At 32.1% G+C, this 21,755-nt stretch overlaps 1 protein-coding gene across 1 annotated transcript; it reads right to left on the reverse strand.

The window, feature by feature from the left end:
* Positions 1-1,386: 1,386 nt before the first annotated feature.
* On the reverse strand, positions 1,387-19,174 carry LOC150032600 (ribonuclease 2-like). Its single transcript, XM_090307451.1, has 4 exons — positions 18,930-19,174; positions 18,201-18,229; positions 18,005-18,078; positions 1,387-1,699 (listed from the first exon to the last, which is right to left on the reverse strand). Exons 1-4 carry the CDS (start codon positions 19,130-19,132, stop codon positions 1,655-1,657), a joined length of 351 nt encoding a protein of 116 aa, XP_090163577.1. The 5' UTR covers positions 19,133-19,174; the 3' UTR covers positions 1,387-1,654.
* Between the last annotated feature and the right edge of the window lie 2,581 nt (positions 19,175-21,755).

Here is a 21,755-nt window from a genome sequence, read left to right on the forward strand (position 1 = left end):
TTGATTGATTGAACTTTATTTTTTCAACTAGATTAATAAATTTAAAAATAATCTCCTTCCTTGTAATTATCGAGATTATTCCTTTCTCTAAGACAAATAGGATATAATTGAGTAATGAATTGTATACCTAGAATCACCGTCTAATTCAGATTTTTTGATGAATAGAAATAAGGTATCACAAGTAAACTCCTTCCATTCAAATATGTACTTTGAAAAGCTTAAGCTTATTGAATAATGGTTGACCATATTTTCTCACAATATTCATTGGATTTAGGCTCTCATGGATACCATTTTGATTTGCTCTAGAATCAATTAATGCGCCAATATGGATTCTAAATATTTGACTTATAATGATATATTTTCACATACCACTTTTTGTATTGAATCTTTGTGGTAGTTCCTAGAAAACTATTTGTATTCTAAAAAAAATACTCTATCACAGCTACATTCATGTTTGTACACTTCATCTAATTGTTCAATCACATAGTTTGTTATGTTAGGAATGACTTTTGGGTTAAGGCCCATAGCAAAATCAAGTGAGAAGGACGAAAGTTGTTGCACAATAGAAAATTAAGGAATGCCAAGAAAGTACAAATACCAAGGCATGATAGAGGAGTTTCCAAAGTGTGATAGTGGTGGAAATATGGTCTTTCCTCACACACGCACACCACCACCGATCAGAGGGATAGGTTTGAGTTACCACGCTTGGGGAAAGAGAAATATCTTTTTATTACCTCTCCATTTAATATGATTGGATGTAATTAATAATTTTTTCCTTTTTTCTGCCCGTTGATGCCCTAGCCATTTCCAGATCCCTCTTCTTCTTATACACTCCAAATTTTTTCAATCAAAGATGAGTTCATATCTTTCACTATTTGTTTTCTTCAAACTTTATGTTCTTCTCTATTTTTTAGCATATTTCATTTGATTCCAGTCTTGTCTCCAGCGAGTGCACATCTGAGATTGGGCGTTGCGTTAACCTTGGGGAGCAACCTACAGAAGCGATTTAACACCGAGGTCGCATCCAAATTGCTTTCAAGGCAATGATTCTTTTCACAACACAACAACGATTCGGTATTTGGTTCCTATTATCTAAAAGCAATTTTTTCCTCATTTCAAATGTTGATCAAGAACGATAAGGTCCTTCCTAATCTGTCCAAGCTTGAACCACTCGATGGAGCAAATTACCGCTGTTGGTCCCAGAAGTTGCTCTCCTTCTTTGAACAACTAGAGGTTGATTACGTTCTCACCACATAAGGTCCTGCTGCTATCGAAAAGATGCCTAGTCAATGATCCAGAAACCTCCAAAGAAGCTACCGTTGTTTCTGACCAAATGAAATAACCATCTGATATTGATACCGACAAATATGAAAAAGACAACAAAATGGTTTGAAGCCATCTACTTAAGCATATGTCAGACTTGTTGTTCGATCTGTTTGTGGGCCGAAAATCAACAAAGGAAGTTTGGAACATGCTAGAGTCAAGATAAGAGGAGACGATGCAGGCTGTAAAAAATACGTCGTCGGAAAATGGCTACAATTATCGATGACAAACGAGGAACCGAGTGGTGGATTAGATTCATGAGTATGAAAATCCGGTGGCAAGTGTGTTGTCCGCAAGTATGAAGATGTGTGAAATTCTTCAAGCGAATGTACTACTTGAGAAATTTCCTCCATCTTGGAGTGACTACTGGAATCACCTGAAATACAAGAAGAAGGATTTAACTCTGAAAGGAATTGATCAACCACGTGTGCACAGGAGAAGCCAATCGACTGGAAATAAGATGATTTCTAAAAATTTAAATTCAGTTCATGCTAATGTTGTTGAATCTTCTATTGGTAACAAAAATGGGTTCAAAGGTAAGAACAAGCAGTCTAGTAAAATATATTCCTCTCAAAAGAAGGGACATCATAGGACTTCAGGTGGGAAGATTCAAAAGAAAAAAATAATCTGTTATGTCTATAGAAAACAAGGGCACACTCCTACCAGTGCAACCAGAGGAAAGGTAAGCCAGATCGACGATTTACCCTATAGGCCAATCTTATTGAGAAGAACAATGTAATAGGTTTTGTAGTTGTGGAAGCCAACCTAGTGGAAAACAAATCTGATTGGATTCTTGATATTGGAGCCTCATGACAATTCTGCTCAAATCGAAAGCTCTTTCATGACTACCAAGATACACCTAACAGAGAGTGTGTATTTATGGGTAAATCTACGATGACAGAAGTTCTTGGAAAAGGGAATATTCTTTTAAACTGACTTCTGAAAGAACATTATTTTTAAGTAATGTCTTGTATGTACCTTTTTTACTTACAAACCTGGTGTCTATAAGTCTATTGAATCGGACTAGGCTTAAAATTATACTAGAAACATGTAAGTGCTTCTAATTCTGCCTATATTGTTGAATCTATTGATCTATGGCATGGTAGATTAGATCTTATGAACATTGCTCAAAAAACTTAAAAAGCATTAAACATTATTAATGCATCTAAAATACATGAAACTAGTAAATGTCTTGGATGTGTGGAAGCTAAATTTATCAAGAAACATTTTAAACCAACTACCACTAGGTGCACAGGATTTCTTGAATTAATTCATACAGACTTGGCTGATTTCAAAAACACTACTAGTAGAGGTCGGAAAAGTTACTATATCATTTTTGTTGATGATTTATCTAGGTATACTAAAATTTATCAACTAAAAACAAAGGATGGGGCAGGCAATATGTTTTTGAAATTTAAAGTTGAAGTAGAAAATCAGTTGGATAAAAGGATTAAAAGGTTAAGATCATATAGAGGAAGAGAATATATTGATAAGTTACTAAAATAATTTTGTGAACTAAATAGCATTATACAAGAAACATCTGCACTTTATTCTTCTAAATAAAATGGTATAGTTGAACATAAAAATAGAACATTGAAGGAAATGATGAATGCTACGCTATTAAGTTTTGGATTATCTGATAATATGTGAGGGGAAGCTATGCTTTCTGCCTGTTTTATTCTTAACAGGGTACCTCACAAAAAACTAGACGTCTTACGTGTTGGGGTTGATGCCCTAAATCTCGTATGGTTCTATAGTTTGTAAATGTTTTGTATAAAATCATTTTTTATTTAATAAAATATATGATATTTTATTCCACAATTTTTGTTGCATTAATCACAAACCAATAAACTAACATCCAGGGTTATCTTGTAACTTAAACATGTATATAGAGACATACGGGAGGATCATGTTTAAGTGATAACCTAAATGGTCTGTAGTAGATGGATAAAGCTAGATACCTTATTCTGGTGACACATCGACATGACCCGCTTTGTACGTATTGCAATTATTGTAAATGCTACAAATGATATGATCCTGATCATTCATGTGTAGACATTTGAGCGGGGATATTATATACAAAGGAGTTTGTATAAACCCGGACCACGAAATTTTTATCTCATTATATAACACTATTCATAATGGAGACTTACATTTCACCAAGATGACCATAGGTAACATGACCTAAATCTTGAGTGAGTTGTGAACTTCTGCCTATGAGAGCGGTCCTTTGATTTTATGGGTGAAAATGGCCAGATCATCGACTCAATACGCTTACTATTTCGGGGATTCATCTGATTGCGGAGTTGGGAACACAACTACACAAAGAAGAAATTCACTCCTTCCCCGAGATCGAGGTAAGTAGATAAATTACTCCATTAAGGGCTGATTCTGGGGCTTGAACAATGTGGCGCCCCTCTCTTGGCCTGAGAGGGATTTAGTCATAGTTGGACTATGATCTATTGTTCATTAAAGGGATCAGTGGTACTTAAGGAGTTAGATGTAATTGCAGGGGCAAAATGGTAATTTTGGCCCAACTGTACTTACGAGCAATTTATGAAAGATCATCATACTGTTGATTAGTTATATCCAATGAACACAGAAATATATCTGTAGTGCGAAGAGTGCAGCTATCAGTCTTTAGTGGATTGCCCGACAGGTAACGGATAGTGAATAATTTAATTAAAGAGTTTAATTAATTATACACAAACCGTTGGAGCTTCAAGCACAGGTCTATGAGGTCCTCTCGGTAGCTCAACGAGATTTATTGAGGATCAAGTTTTGAATTAATTTGAATTTTTCAAATTAATTGAGGGAATTAATTATATGTGACATAATTAAGTTTATTTAATTATATATAATATAATTATTATAATGCATTTGATACATTATAATATAAAGTATTTATGAGAGGAATTAAATGTTTGAATATGATTCAAATGTTAACTATATGAATTAGATTTATATAGTTAAACTTTAATGTAAATGTGATTTATATTAAATGTCACTAGTGAGAGAAAAGAAGCTATAGGTTATATATTGTATATGATACAATATTAAACTATATATTATATGTTATATATGATATAACATATGATTACATGAATATATAATAAATTGGTTATTATATATTTATAATTTTAATTATGAATTAAAATTATTTATTATTTATTATTTATTTTATTTCTTTAATTTTAAAATTAATTAAAACTCCATCCTCCATTTTATTTTCCTCCACCACATACGTGGTTTAGTGGTGGAAGGGTCTTCCTCTTCTTCCTACAAAAACAAAGAAGAGAGTGTATGAAAGACAGAATTATAGAATTCAACAGAGATTTTTTTTTCCATCTTAGAAAATATTCTTTCTTCTTCCCTCTTCCCAAAATCAATCAGAGCTCACCACTCCTGGGTCTATCATCCAGAGGATACTGAGGTTTCCAAGTGGGTTCTTTCAATTGGAATCAGAGAGTGGTTGTAATCCCAAATTGCCAATTTTTTTGTGAATTGATTTTACACCAATGGTGAGATTTATTGTTTTGCATTCTCTGTTGTAATTCATATGATTAATGGTATTTATATGGAATGCGGTTTGTTAATGGATGTTTTCAGGATAGGGCACAGTTTTTATGTTCTTTTATTTATTTATTTATATTTACACTTTGATTGTAAGGGCCCATGTTTTAATTGCTATAGAGTCTGTATTCATATTGTATCGAGTCGCTCGTGCTGTTCTCAGAGGTTTTCTTGCGTTTCAAGGCTAGTTTTGGACGAGGAAGGTTGATTCTGTATAATATCAGACTGTATTGCAACATCGCAACATCGCAATGGTGTGCCCTATATGAATTAGACTATATCGCAACTAAAGTTTTGGACGAGCGGCGAACGGAGAAATTTCTCCATAGCATCGCGACACTAGGCACAACGTTGCGACGTTGCAAGGCGGAGAAATTTCTCCTATTCGCTCCTAGTTCACCCGGTTCAAACGGTTCGAGGGCGGTTCAGTTGAAGGTTGGACCGGTTCATGACTTGGTTCGAGCAGTTCAAGGCCTGGTTCACTTGTTTCAAATCGGATGACTTTTATTATTGTAATAATTAGCCTTTTTTTATTTTTTTTAGTGTCCTATCCCGGTCCATTAACTTTTATATTAGAGATATACATGTGATGTAGTTTTATTGGATTATATGTCATATTGTATGTCATATAGAATTAAATCCCACCATAGGTTATGCATTTGTTTTCATGCATCATTTATATTATAAGTGTTATAATATTAGAATATGCATGATTTAGCTATGAAGCATGCTCATGCATTATACAATATAATTGTTATATTATATACACGCATGCATTAATAACATATACATGCATCATGAATATTATAAGAATTATAATATAAAGTATGATTGTATGTCTTTTATAGTATGTTATTAATATCTTTCATTGCTTTATAATATGTGATTGTTATATATATTAGTAATAAAATTGAGATTACATGAAGCATGACACTACCTTAGGTTAATTTATAATTGTTATGATTAACTAAAGTATGTCAAGCATGCAATAAATGTTTTTTTAATTCTTTCATTTATTTATAATCGTATTTTAAAATATGATTGAGATAGACCTAAGATCATATTTCTAATAAGATTAGAAATCTTATTTTAATCTTTTAATCGGTTTAATAGGATTAAACTGATTCTTATTAAAAGATTAAATATGTAACAAATGTATTTATAAGAGACCTTTTTCTGGGTTCTATCTAGGCTGGGATACTTATGTTGATGGAAACGTCGCACCCCTACCTGCGAACCTACTGGACGGGTGAATTAGATAGATTTGTTACATGCATGCAAGTTTGTTTAAAGTTTATTAAAGAGTTTAATAAGACTTCAATCAAAATTGTTTAATTATCAAAGACAAGTGTTATTTTTTAACAAATCAAACGTTTACTTAGTTAAAATCATTAGTCAGGTTTTTCCTAAGTTAATTAACCCTAGGTAAAACACTCAGTGAGAGGAAAGTGGGATATATGATACTTCATTTTATCCTCTACGCAATTCTTCTTGTAAATTCACACTGTGAGATCTACACTCATCCTCGAGACACCATAGGTGTCCCTCTACGAGTGAGATTTGGGTAGATCAATAACAAGGTGAATGGAGAGAATGTTTATAATAAGTGGGAGTGGGACGTGTGATAGCATATCCCTCGGTCTCTCTCATTAGGTTGAAGTAAAGTTTCATGCATCGCCTCGTGACATCATGGGTGTCTCCCTAAAGGATGACAGATTTGCATGAGGCTTTATTCAATCTCCAGAAATGGATATGGTTGCTTTAGTTTCATGTCCCAATCGGTTTTTCCCTATGGATGGCTCATTGGGGTAGAACTCTAGGACTTAAAATAAAGGGTTACACTTACCAGAATCGTTAAGCTAGTTTAACGAATCCTAGACCAAACAATGGTGACTAATAGTTACAGTGACAAGGTGTTGTTTTTGTCTATTAGTTGAGAATGTCTCAATTCAGTGAAGGGACACTTGATTACCCTATGGTGACTTTCTACCTCACTGAAACATCATTGTAAAATTAGATGTCACTAAGAGCACATTAGAATTTTGCTAAAACCAATTGGTTGTTTTCATGGTTAATGCAAAATAAACTAATTCGTAAATAGTTTGTTCATTTTCAACAAAGTTTATTATGGCTAACGCTACATTATTGCTCGCCGCTGATAAATTAACGGGCAAAAATTACGCTAGTTAGAAAAACACAATCAACACAATAATGATCATCGATGATCTTCGTTTTTTCCTAATAGAGGATTGTCCTCCCAGTCCAGCTCCCAATGCTCCTCGAAACGTTCGGGAAGCTTACGAGCATTGGACACGGGCAAACGATAAGGCCCAAGCTTATATCTTGGTAAGTCTTAATGAAGTCTTGGCCAAAAAGCATGAACCTATACTCACAACACGTGAAATAATGGAGTCTCTGAGGGGAATGTTCGGACAACCGTTTACATAGCTTAGGCATGATGCTTTGAAACACATCTTCAATGTCCGTATGCAAGAAAGGGCATCTGTTCGAGAACATGTTCTCATCATAATGGTCCACTTTAATGTGGCAGAAATGAATGGATCGAGCATTGATGAAACCAATCAGGTTAGCTTTATTTTGGAATCTTTACCTGAAAGTTTCCTCCACTTTTGTAGCAATACTGTTTTGAACAGTATTGATTAAAACCTGACCACATTGCTCAATGAACTACAGACCTTCCAATCCTTGATGAAAAAAAAATGAGCAAAAGGGTGAGGCAAATGTTGCCTCATCCTCAAAGAAGTTCCACAGAGGTTCGACCTCTAGGAAAAAGTCTGTACCTTATTCCTCCCGCACCAAAAAGAGGAAGAAGAAAAAGGGTGGGATTGGGAAAGCTAACCTTGTAGTTCTTGCTGCTCAAAGGGGTAGGAGGCTAGTCAAGGTTGGAAAGGGAATTTGTTTTCATTGCGACAAAGATGGGCATTGGAAGAGGAATTGCCCCCAAATACTTGGCAGAAAAGAAGAAAGCTAAGCAAGGTAAATTTGATTTACTTGTTTTGGAAACCTACTTAGTGGAGAATGATGATTTTGCATGGATTATAGATTCTAGCACCACTAACCACATTTGTTCTTCTTTTCAGAGAATTAATTCCTGGCGGAAACTAGATGCTGGCGAGATGACAATGCCAATTGGAATTGGACATGTTGTCTTGGCTGTGGCAATGGGAGGAATCCAGTTGACTTTACAGAAAAATTTTCTTATTTTAGAGAATGTATATATAGTTTCTGATTTAAAAAGTAACCTCGTTTCTGTAAAGTGTTTGATTAAACAATCTTATGCTATCAACTTTCTTTTAAATAAAATATTTATTTCTAAGAATGGTGTTAATATTTGTTCTGCAAAATTGGAAAACAATCTTTATGTGCTAAAACCATTAGCAATTAAAGACCTCTATAACACAGAAATATTTAAGACTGCAATAACTTAACTTAAAAGACTTAAAATTTCTCTTAAAGAAAATGTCCAACTTTGGCATCAAAGACTAGGACACATCAATCTCAATAAGATTGAGAAATTGATGAAGAATGGACTTCTAAGTGAGTTAGAAAAAAATTCTTTACCTATGTGTGAGTCTTGCCTTAAAGGAAAAATGACTAAAAGGTCTTTTACTGGAAAAGGTCACAGGGCCAAAGAACCTATAGAGCTAATACATTCAAACTTCTGTAGTCCGATGAATGTCAAAGCAAGGGGAGGTTATGAATATTTTAAAGGAACTCTATGAGGAAAGAACCTTGAGCAGAAACAAGATCTTCCCAAATCAATTTTTTATTGAATGTAAGTTTTACAATAAATCAAGAATAAGATATGCATTTACACAAATTATAGCATGCATTAATAAAAAAACTTAGGGTTTTAGAAACACTTACCTTTGAAGACTATTCTTCAAGAATCCCTTGAACAAGTCACAAACGGATCTCTTTCTCCAAAAGGGACACCACCAAACGGAGCCTCCTGTATTCTCTTTAGGGATTGAGAATGGCAGGAGGTGTGGGCTCTGCCTTAGGGTTTCGAAAGAGGGAAGAAGATGGAGAAGGGGAGAGGGAGGAGAAGAACTTTTCTTCTCTTTTCGTTTTTTTTTTTTTTTTTTTTTTTTTTTTGTAGAGAGAACTCCTCTCAGTGTTTTATAGAGGAAGATCAATTAGACCATCATTTTTCTCTGACTCTTCTCATCACGTATTTGGCTGAAAGAAATTAGGGGGAGAGAGTTGTAGCTCCCTTCCGTTAATTAATTAATATTAATTTAATAAAATAAAATTAATAATAATTACATATAATAACAACCTTATTATATGTATATAAACTATATGTTATATCTCATATAACACATAATCTATAGTTACATATTGTATCAAATACAATATAACCTATAAATGTATTTTCTCTTAACCATACATGACATTTAATATAAATCATATTTATAGTAAACTCACTTATATGAATCTCATTCATATAATTGATATTTGGATCAAATCCAAATATTTAATTCCTCTCAACTTATTTATGGTATTTAATATAAATCATATTTATATTAAATTTAATTACATGAATCTCATTCATATAACTAGTATTTAAATCATATTCAAATTCCTCTCATATTACCTTATCTTATAATGTATCAAATATATTATATTAATTATATCATATATAATTAATTTAATTAATTATATCATATATAATTAACTCCCTCAATTATATTGAACACTTCAAATTAATCCAAAAATAATTCTCAATTAAATCCCTGTTGAACTACAGAGGAGACCTTATGAACCTATAGATTGAAGCTTAAATGGTACTTGGATAATTAATTAAACGCTTTACTTAAATTACCCAACGTTTGTTAACTGCCAGTCATTCAACGAAAGATCGATAACTGCACTCTTCGCACTATAGATAAATTTCTATGTCCATTGGATATAACCAATCAACAGTGCGATGATCCTTCACAAATTGCTCGTAAGTATAGCTGGGTTAAAATTATCGTCCCTGTAATTACATCTAACTCCTTAAGTACCACTAATCCATCTAATGAACAATAAGTCATAGTCCAACTATGACCAAGTCCGTCTCTAGCCAGGAGAGAGTGTGGCCATTATGTTCAAGCCTCAGAATCAGCCCTTAAGGGAGCAATTTATCTACTTGCCTCTGCATCAGGGAAGGAGTGAATTCCGTCTCGTGTACCTGTGTTCCCAGCTCCTCAGTAAGATGAATCCTCAAAATGGTAGGCCGATTGAGTTGACAATCTGGCCACTTTTACCCATACAAATCAAAGGATCGCCTTTATAAACATGAGTTTACAACTCACTCAGGATTTAGGTCATGTCACCTATGGTCATCCTAGTGAAATGTAAGTCTCTATTATTAATGACCTTATATAAAGAGATTAATCATTTCTTGGTCCGGTCTTATACAAACTTTTTGTATAGGATATCCCCACTCACGGGTCTATACATGAATGATCAGGATCATATCATTTGTAGTACTTTACAACACTTGTAACACCTACAAAGCGAGTCATATCCGTAGTGTCACCAGGATATGGTACCCAGCCTTATCCTTCTACTACAGATCATTTAGGTTATTATTTAAACAAGATCCACTTGTATGTCTCTACATACTTGTTTAAATTACATAAAATAACCTAGGATCTTACTTTATTGGATTGAGTATATGCTTATAAAATGACATTTATTTTATTAACAACAATATGTTTATACAAAGTTTACAAACTACGAGATTACAAGGATATTTAAGATATGGGTACATTTATTTAATACAACATAAGTTTGAATCTTTCGAAAAGTTCAAAGAATTCAAAGTTGAAGTTGAAATGCATTATACAAAATGATTAAAACATTTCGATCTGATCGAGGTGGAGAGTTTATGGATTTCATATTCCAGAACTATTTGATAGAACATAGAATAGTATCCCAACTCTCAGCACCTGGTACATCTCAGTAGAATGATGTATCGGAAAGGAGAAATCAAACCCCGTTAGACATAGTTCGGTTTATGATGAGTTATGCTTCCTTACCTAACTCGTTTTGGGGTTATGCAGTAGAGACTGCAGTATATATCCTGAACTGCATTCCATAAAAAAGTGTTGGTAGAACACCTTTGGAATTATGGAATAATCGTAAAGCTAGTTTACGTCATTTCAGAATCTGGGGTTTCCCAACACACGTGCTTGAGGCTAATCCTAAGAAATTGGAACTTCGTTCAAAATTGTGCTTATTTGTAGGCTATCCCAAAGGAACAAGGGGTGGTTACTTCTTTGATCTTAAAGAAAACAAAGTGTTTGTATCGACAAACGCTACTTTTCTTGAAGAAGACACATAAGGGTGCACAAGCCCTAAAGTAAAATTGTGTTGAATGATCTTTCCAAAGAAACTACTGAATTTTCAACAAGAGTTGTTGAAGAACCTAATACTTCAACAAGAGTTATTGAATCAGGATCATCTAGTAGGTCAAATCCACTTCAAGTGTTGAGGGAACTTCGGCGCAGTGGGAGGGTTGTGAACCCCCTTGTTCGCTTTATGGGTTTAACAGAAATCCTGGCTATGGTGGTTGATGGCGAAATTGAGGATTCATGTCTTACAAGAAGGCAATTGAGGATGTTAAGAAAGATGAAGAGATCAAAGCGATGGATCCCAAAATGGAGTCTATGTACTTCAATTCCGTATGGGATCTTGTAGATCAACCAGATGAGGTTAAACCTATAGGTTGTAAATGGATCTATAAAAGAAAATGGAGTATTGATGGGAAGGTGCAAACCTTCAAGGCTAGATTAGTGGCAAAGGGTTATACCTAGGTTGAGGGAGTCGACTATGAGGAGACTTTCTTACCTGTTGCCATGCTTAAATCTATCTGAATACTCCTGTCCATTGCCTCATATTATGACTACCTTTCTGAATGGTAATTTTGAGGAGACAGATTACATGGTGCAGCCCGAAGGATTCATAACCCAAGGTCAAAAGCAAAAGGTTTGCAAGTTTCATCGGTCCATTTATGGATTGAAGCAAGCTTCTCGATCTTGGAACATAAGGTTTGATACTGCGATCAAATCTTATGGCTTTCATCAAACCGTTGATGAGTCTTGTGTATACAAGAGAACATCAACAGTTCAATAGTTTTTCTAGTATTATATGTAGATGATATTCTAATCACTGGGAATGATGTAGGTTTACTGACTGAGGTTAAGAATTAAGAATTGGCTATCAATCCAATTCCAAATGAAAGATTTGGGAGAGACTCAGTTTGTTCTAGGTATTTAGATCTTTAGGGATCGAAAGAACAAAATACTAGCTCTGCCTCAAACGTCATATATTGACAAAATTCTTGTCAAGTATTCGATGCATAACTCCAAGAGGGGTTTCTTGCCTTTTAGGCACGGAGTTACATTGTCTAAGGAACAGTGTCCTAAGACACCTTAAGAAGTTAAGGAAATGAGACGAATCCCCTAGGCATCGACTGTTGGCAGCTTGATATATGCGATGTTATGTACGAGATCTACATCTGTTATATGGTGGGGAAAGTCAGTGATATCAGTCTAATCCAAGATTTAATCACTAGACCGCCATTAAGAATATCTTCAAGTATCTACGGAGAATGAGGGATTACATGCTTGTGTATGGTTCTAAGGATCTAATCCTTATTGAATACACGGATGTTGATATTCAGACTGATAAAAAATCTAGGAAATCCACATCAGAGTCAGTGTTCACTCTTAATGGAAAAGCAGTAGTCTGGAGAAGCACCAAATAAGGGTGCATAGCTGACTCCATCATGAAGGTTGAGTATGTAGCGGCTTGTGAAGCTGCTAAGGAAACTGTTTGGCTCAGAAAGTTCTTGACTGATCTGAAAGTCGTTCCAGACATGTTAAAGTCTATCATACTTTATTGTGATAATAGTGGTGTTGTGGCTAATTCCTGCAAGCCTAAGTGTTACAAGCGCGGGAAACATATAGGCGAAAGTATCATCTCATCCGAGAGATTGTGCATTGAAGGGACGTGATCGTTACGCAGATAGCTTTGAAGCAAAATATTGTCGATCCTTTTAAGGCCTTCACGGCTAAGGTGTTTGAGGGTCACCTGCAAAGTATGGGTCTAAGGGACAGGCCACGACTAGACTAGAGCAAGTGGGAGATTTGTACTGGGCGCGTGTTATGCCCTAGTTTATTATTTGTGTACTTTGTATTTTGACTATACTGTACATCCCACCTGCTTTAGGTCAAGTGGGAGTTTGTTGGGTTGATGCCCTAAATCTCGTAGGGTTCTATAGTTTGTAAATGTTTTGTACAAAATCATTGTTTATTTAATAAAATATATGATATTTTATTCCATATTTTTTGTTGCATTAATCACAAACCAATAAACTATCATCCAACGTTATCTTGTAGCTTAAACATGTATGTAGAGACATACGGTTGGATTATGTTTAAGTGATAACCTAAATGGTCTTAGTAGATGGATAAGGTTAGATACCTTATTCTGGTGACACATCGACATGACCCGCTTTGTAGGTGTTACAATTATTGTAAAGTGCTACAAATGATATGATCCTAATCATTTATGTGTAGACATTTGAGCGGGAATATTCTATACAAAGGAGTTTGTATAAACCCGGACCATGAAATGTTAAGTTTCATATATAACACTATTCATAATGGAGACTTACATTTCACCAGGATGACCATAGGTAACATGACTTGAATCCTGAGTGAGTTGTGAACTCTTGCCTATGGGGGCGATTCTTTGATTTGTATGGGTGAGAGTGGCCAGATCGCTGACTCAATAAGCTTACCATTTTGGGGATTCGTTATTTAATGGAGTGTCTGACAGTTAACAGATAGTGAATAATTTAATTAAAAAGTTTAATTAATTATTCACGAACTATTGGAGCTTCAAGCTACAGGTCTATGAGGTCTCCTCGATAGCTCAACAGGATTTAATGAGGATCAAGTTTTGGATTAATTTGAATTGTTCAAATTAATTGAGGGAATTAATTATATGTGATATGATTAAGTTTATTTAATTATATATAATATAATTATTATAATGTTTTGATACATTATAATATAAAGTATTTATGAGAGGAATTAAATGTTTGAATATGATTCAAATGTTAACTATATGAATTAGATTTATATAGTTAAAATTTAATGTAAATGTGATTTATATTAAATGTCATTAGTGAAAGAAAAGAAACTATAGGTTATATATTATATATGATACAATATTAAACTATATATTATATGTTGTATATGATATAACATATGATTACTTGAATATATAATAAATTGGTTATTATATATTTATAATTTTAATTATTAATTAAAATTATTTATTATTTATTATTTATTATTTATTTTATTATTAAATAATTTTATTATTTAATATTAAAATTAATTAAGAGGAGGGAGTTACAACACCCTCCTCCCTTTTATTTCTCTCCACCACATACGTGGTTTAGTAGTAGAAAGGTCTTCATCTTCTTCCTACAAAAACAGAGAAGAGAGTGTGTGAAAGACAAAATTATACAATTCAATAGAGATTTTTTTCCCTCTCAGAAAAAATTCTTTGTTCTTCCCTCTTCCCAAATTCAATCAGAGTCCACCACTCCTGGGTCCATCATCCAGAGGATACTAAGGTTTCTAAGTGGTAGTGTCGTTTAGGATTCCAAGGGATTCACCAGTGAAGAAAAGTCTTCAAAGATAGGTTTTCTGAAAAACCCTAACTCTATTATTTTAATTTAAGCATGTTGTATAATTTTACAAATGCATGATTTCTTCTATCTTATCTACAAAATTGTTTTCCAAAATAATTGAGATTTTGGACGATCCCGCTTCTACTCAAGGTCCCTTCAGAGGGGTTCTTTCATTACGAACTATGGAAAGGTTATGCACCAAACATCAAATACCTGAGATGGTAAGGATGTTTAGCTAAGGTAGCATATCTTGTATACAAGAAACCTACGGTAGGATCTAAAAATTTTGATTGTGTCTTCATCAATTATGCCCAAAATAGTGTTGCATATAGATTTATATGTTTAATGATAGATTCGTATGTGAAAATAGAGATGCATAATTTTTTTTAGCATATATTTCCCATTATAAAGTTAAATAATGAATTAATTAGTACATCTAGTTGTGATAATGTATCTGTTTCTATGCCTTCGTCGGTTGACAACATGAAACTAAAGATAGTAAAATTTGTGATAGTATTCAGGAAACTAAAGATAGTAACATTTGTGATAGTATACATGAAATTGAACCTAGAAGTAAAAGACAAAAGACAGAGAAAAATTTTGGCCTTGATTTCTTGACTAAATTTTTAGTTGAAAGATTAGATGATATAGATTTTCAATTTGCATGCATGTATTTAATATAAGATCCTAAAACTTACCAAGAGGTCTTAAGTTCAGTAGACTCTAGCCTTTGGAAGGAAGCTATTAACAGTGATCTGGATTCTCTAACTATGAATCAAACTTGGGACTTAGTAGATCTTCCTAAAAGAAGAAAGCCTATCAGATGCAAATGAATTTTCAAAAAGAAAATAAGACCTGATGGTTTAAGTGAAAAGTACAAGGCTAGACTAGTAATAGTAGGGTATACACAAAAACAAGGTATTGACTACTTTGACACATATTCCTCTGTGACTAAATTAGCTATAATTAGAGTCTTGATTGCACTAGCTGCCATCCATGGACTACTAATTCACTAAATCCATGTAAAAATAACTTTTCTCAATGGTAATCTAGGGGAGGAAATATATATGATACAACCTGAAGGCTTTACAGTTGCCAGTAAGGAAAATAAAGTATGCAAACTTAAAAAATCTCTTTATGCTCTCAAGCAAGTTCCCAAAATATGGTATGAAAAATATAATAATACTTTAATAAATAATGGATTCAAGGTAAATTCCTCTGACACATGTGTTTACATAAAATTGTTTGGAGTAGAGTGTTTGATTGAATGTTTGGATGTTGATGATATAATCATCTTTGGAACAATAGAGGTAGTTAATAATACCAAGTTACTATTATTGTTATATTTTAAAATGAAATATTTAGGAGAGATGTAACACTTAGTGTTAAAATAAGAAAAACCAAAAATGATTTTTCTTTATGTCAATCACACTACATTGAAAAATTGTTAAAGAGGTTTGATTGTTTTGATGATGCTTCTATTAGAACACCTTACAATGTAGTATAAGCTTTAAGAAAAATAAGGGAGATAATGTTTCTCAATATGAATATGCAAAGGTTATAGGAAGTGTTATGTTTCTAATGAATTGTACATAACATGATATTGCATATGTTGTAAGCAAGTTGAGTAGATATACACATAATCTTAATAAAGATCATTGGGTTGGACTTCGTGGTTTATTAAGATATCTTAAGGGTATGATACACTATTGTTTGCATTTCAATAAATTTCCTGCTATATTAAAAGATTATTATGATGCAAATTGGGTGACTGATAATAACGAGGTTAGTTCAACTAGTGGATATATGTTCTAACTTAGAGGAGGAGCTATTTTATGAAAGTCTGCAAAACAAACATATATAGCTTAATCCACCATGGAATCTGAATCCTATTGCATTAGAATTAGCAGGACAGGAGGCTAAGTGTCTTAGAAGTCTACTAGAAGATGTACCATTGTGGAGACATCAATACCAATCTCATTGCATTGTGATTCACAAGTTGTAATAGGAATTGTCAAGAATAGTGTATACAATGGCAAAAGAAGGCATATACGCCTTAGATATGGAAGTATGAAACAATTATTGAAAGGAGGAATTATTTCTTTGGATGTGAGGTTTGAGAGGAATTTGGTAGATCTTCTAACCAAAGGCCTAACAAGAAAAATAATTTTAGAATCCTCAGTGAACATGGGTTTTAAACCCATGAAATCTTCATAGCTCTTTATTTGGGTAGTCTTAGTTCAGACTTGATGAATAGAACTAAAACCTTTAAATTCAATAACCCTTTCTTTGAGTGGTCCTCGTTTAGACTTGATGAATAATTGTGAAATCTTCATAACTTAGTATTTGAATGATTTGTCTTTGACAGACTTGATGAAGTTGATCCTGGTACGAGCTAGATGAAATCTTCATAGTTCAATTTTTGAGTAGTTTGTCAAGATAAAGCAATTAATGTGATTGTGAAGATGTGATTGTCTTCTATGAAAGAGTTTTAAGGATCTTTTTCTAGAGATTTCACAGTGAATCGAGATTTAATATGCATGACCTTAAATAGCATATATGTATCGCATAATCAATGAAATTCTAGGAGTAAAACGTGTTGTGGGGTCTTGACATCAGTTTTAAAGTTCAAGAGGTAACTCACTTTCTCTAGTTAAATTGTTTCCCACTTCTCTATGCATCAATTTAAGTCGTTAGATATTGATGTTTAAGTTTGATCCGCTGTCTCAAACATTTTGTGTTTTCCTCTTTCTTCATTCTTCTTTGCCGTTTTGTTGTACCAGTCATTGGTGGAAGAAGGTTGGGAATGACTTTTGAACTAAGGCCCATAGCAAAATCAAGTGGGAAAAGACGAAAGTTATCCCATATTGGAAAACTAAAGAATGCCAAAAGGGTATAAATACCAAGGTATGATAGAGGAGTTTTCAAAATGTAGTAGTTGTGAAAGTATGATCTTTCCCCGCAGGTTCTTGTGAAAAAGGAGTACTTTTTTATTACTTCTCTATTTAATATGATTGGATCCAAATAATAATTTTTTTCATCGTCCAATTTCTTCAAACTTTTTGTTCTTCTCTGTTTCTGAACATATTTCATTGATTCCAATCATTTTTCTGGCAGCAACCGGCAGAAGCGATTTGTACCGAGGTCACACCGAAATTGCTTTCAGGGTCGTAGTTCTTTCCACAATAATGATTTCGTATTTGGTTTTTACATGCAACTGATAAACTCTTCTTAATTTTTTAAAAAATATATTTTTTTTGTGCATGTGATTAGATTAGAATGCACAGAGATAAGTACATCTTAGAATGTATCAAGATATCGCTCTACTTTCGACATTTCTATAACAACTAAAGTTGAGAGAGAGAGAGAAAGAAAGAAAGAGACCTCATTTTCGTTAAAGGTTTCATTAGTACAACATGAAGGCCATCCTTTCCCTTCGTACTGAGGCCACAGCCCATCTGCGCGATTTATAAAATTAAGAAAAACACTACTAATAACAAAACTCTTATCATCATAATAATATCCAAATAAACGAAAAGCAAAATCAAAGGCAAGGGAACTCATTTTTTTTAACACTTACGGATTGTAAATTCAGTGGGAGAGTCTGCTCTAGAGGGACATAGAAAATTTGTAGTTAGCACATTAATTGTAACGTCAATTATTGTAAAAATAAGAGCAATGTTTAAGGGCATTTTGAGTTTCTGCTTATATAGTGCACTACAATCAAAATATATTCTAAAATTTTTCAAAATTATTTTTAAAAAATAAATTAAGAAGAATTCGTCACATGACAAACTGTGATTAGACGATTGATTGAGTTATTGCATAATTATAGATACAATTTAAGATGTATATAAGTGTTTTTTAAGAAATGATATAACTTTCATCAATTTTAATAAAAGAGTTATTCATAGGAGAAAAAAATAAAATATGAACAAACGAGAAGAGGTAGTACTCTCGTACTACTAGAAATTTTGCGGTCACACCATCACATGAACCACAAAAAAACCTTAAAATGAAAAAGAGAAGAAAAAAAGAGAAAAAATATATCTTTTGTTCTTAAGTTTTGGATCTAGTTTTTATTTGGTCTATAAGTTTCAAATATTACACTTTTAGTCCTTAAATTTCGAGTTTGGTTTCAATTTAGTTTTTAGATTTTAAAATGTTACAATTTTATCTTTAAGATTTAAATTTTGTTTCAATATGATCTTTATATTTTAAGATTTATACTTTTAACCTTGAGGTTTCACTAAATACTCAATTTATGACCTCAATTTTAATGTTTACCGATTAATTTAAAAAAACTCACCCGCGGCAGCAAGCGTTGGTGGGGCAACATACGGTAATGTTTCTGCATAAAGCTGCTGGCCATTGTAGAGCCAATACAAAGTAGTCAAATTCCCTCTGCTCCTTGCCGCCGGTGAAGCCCTCCGCCGTTTGCAGCGGAAGAACAATTCCCAGAACAACCACAAACACCACATGCGCCGCCGCTTTCAAAGAGAAAGAACCCATAATATGGTTTTTTTCCCCCTTTAAATAGGAGAGGAAGGTGCTGTGATTTTGTGCAGAGTTTTGGTTCTCCAAATCTCTTACTTATATAAGCTTAAGGTAATGTTAGTAGTTCTGATGGGCATAATTGTCTTTTTCTTGTTTTATTGTACAACAAATTTCTTTTTGTTTAAAAAAAAACAAAAAAAAGCTTAGATTTGGATGCAGTGATCATTGTGCATCATCTCTCATCACTCATTTTGAAAAAGTATTGAAATATTTTAGAAAAAAACCTAGAAGAATTTGATAGAGTGGTACCTAAAATGTATTTAAAGTATTTTTTTTTTCATTTTAGATATAAATGTCAATATTTACTAACTCAATTTTATAAAATTACGAACGGATAATAAAATAAAAATCATGAAACTTTATGATTGTTTTCAAATAAAGAAAATGAACTAATTTACTTACAAATAGAGTAAAATGTCACTGTCTATCAATGATAGACCGTTATCAATGATAGATAGTGACATTTTACTATACTTAAAAGTATTTTCAACAATTACCAAAATTTTATGTAATTTTAAAAAATGTTTTAATAGAATTTAGAGAAATATAGTTAATCAAAATACATAATTATATTAGAAAAAAAGATAAAAAGCTAATAAATATAATATTTCATATTGTAAACTCGGGAGATTTTCAAAAATAGAAAAATAAGGAAAAATATTTACACAAATAGAAAAATTTAATTATTTCCTTCACCTTCTTCCTCTTCTCCTCCTCCTTCTCCTTCTTATCTTCTCCTTGTTTTGCCAGTTCAAAAATGTTAATTAGAATGACAATGATAGACAATGGAAGGCCAAATTATAGGCCAATTGATAGTAATTTTTGGTAGTTCTGTTGCTAGTTCCAAAATAATCGTTACAATGATAATCATAGACAATGGAATCATTATGGATTATAGATAGACTTGTCTATCACTATCTATCTGTTATAAACAGTGATAGACTATTATCAATGCTCAATCAAAATATTATTATTTTGTTCATAATTTTATTGTCATCAATTATACACCCGATGTTGTTATGAATAGGTATTGTTATGGAAAATGTTGTTACTTTTAACTAGTTGTGATAGACATTGTTATTAATGACTATCACAAATAGATGCTGACAGAAGTCTATCAATGTCGATCAGTGATAGAAATTGGTACAAGTCTATCATTAATAAAGATTGATACAAGTCTATCAGTGTCTATCAATATTTTTTTTTTCTATTTTTGTAAATAGTTTAATATTTTTTCTATTTGTCAAAATTTCTCTAAACTCAATTAAATTATATGATATTACAAAATAATAATTATACGAAATTATCAACATCAAAACATGCTCATAAATTAATCATTGATAGTTTATATTCAACCTAATATTTATTAGGTATAACTAGTTTTACGGTTTATAAATATATTATCAAATAAATTTAAAACAATTGTGTAAATTGAAATCTAATTTACTTTAAAAAAATTGAAATTTATGTTCTAAATTTTCTAGAAAAACATATGTATGAAAACATGAATACAACCCTTTTTCCATTGAATCTATTGTTTTTAAATTTTTGTTTTCAGATTGTCTACCTAATAGACTTTAAGAAACCGAACACTACCCAACTCAAATTCTTGGAAATATATATATATATATATATATTTAAAAAATTGGGAACGTTGAAATAAAGTACTAAAATGGCATTTGAAGAGAAAAAAAATGAATAATTGGATTTGATGGGTTTGCAATTTGACTTCGATTTTATATTTTTAGATTACTGAGTTAAGCGAATATGCATTTTATAAATAATTTAGATTTTATTTTTGAATTATATGATACAAATATTGTAATTTGGAAAATATTTTTATTCCTATTCAGATTTTGAATTTTAAAATATAGAATTATATTAAGAAATAGATAAAAATGTCTATAAATATAGTATTTCATGTTATAAGTTCATATTTTTCTAAATTAAACTATGTGTTATGTAATTTATTCTAAATTATATAATATTAGAATATAATAATTATACAAAAAATTAATTAACAATGTTCATAAATTAATTATATTTAATTTATATTTAACATTATATATAGTGAGTATAACTACAACTAGTTTTATGATTTATAAAAATATAGTATAAAAAATACTTAAATACAATTGTTTAAATTAGAATATAAATTATGAACCTGATACTAATACATATCTGAAAATATGAAATATAACTTTGTTTTCATTAAATATTTTCTTTTTAAATTTTTGTTTTTAGATTCCTTAACAAACACATTCTTAGTTTCTCTTTCTTCTCATGTTTTTCATATTAGATGTTCAACATTTTATCTCAACAATAATTGACTCGTACTTTCTTTCTTTCTTTTTTTATAAGTTGGACGTTCAAATTCTTATACCTAAAATCTTCCATTAAAAAAAAAAAGAAACTCATTTTCCTTGCTTTTAATGATTTAATTTCATTAAACAAATGGGGTGGCCATATGGTTTGACTCCAATATGAAGCCTTGGAATTTCTACACTTGCAAGGAAGATAAGAGAGAAAAACTAACATCTAATATAATCCTCATATTCTTCAAAAAAAGAAAAAAAAA

Source organism: Benincasa hispida, chromosome 11, assembly GCF_027475165.1.
Source record: "Benincasa hispida cultivar pf3 chromosome 11, pf3_genome.v1.1, whole genome shotgun sequence".
NCBI classification, from domain to species: domain Eukaryota; kingdom Viridiplantae; phylum Streptophyta; class Magnoliopsida; order Cucurbitales; family Cucurbitaceae; genus Benincasa; species Benincasa hispida.

Excerpts from the sequence above, each read along its gene's own strand:
- LOC150032600 (XM_090307451.1), bottom strand. The coding sequence starts at position 19,132 with ATGGGTTCTTTCTCTTTGAAAGCGGCGGCGCATGTGGTGTTTGTGGTT. Across the intron at positions 18,230-18,929 it reads ACCAACGCTTGCTGCCGCGG|AGCAGACTCTCCCACTGAAT; the intron begins GTGAGTTTTTTT and ends ATGTCCCTCTAG. Across the intron at positions 18,079-18,200 it reads TCCCACTGAATTTACAATCC|ATGGGCTGTGGCCTCAGTAC; the intron begins GTAAGTGTTAAA and ends TAAATCGCGCAG.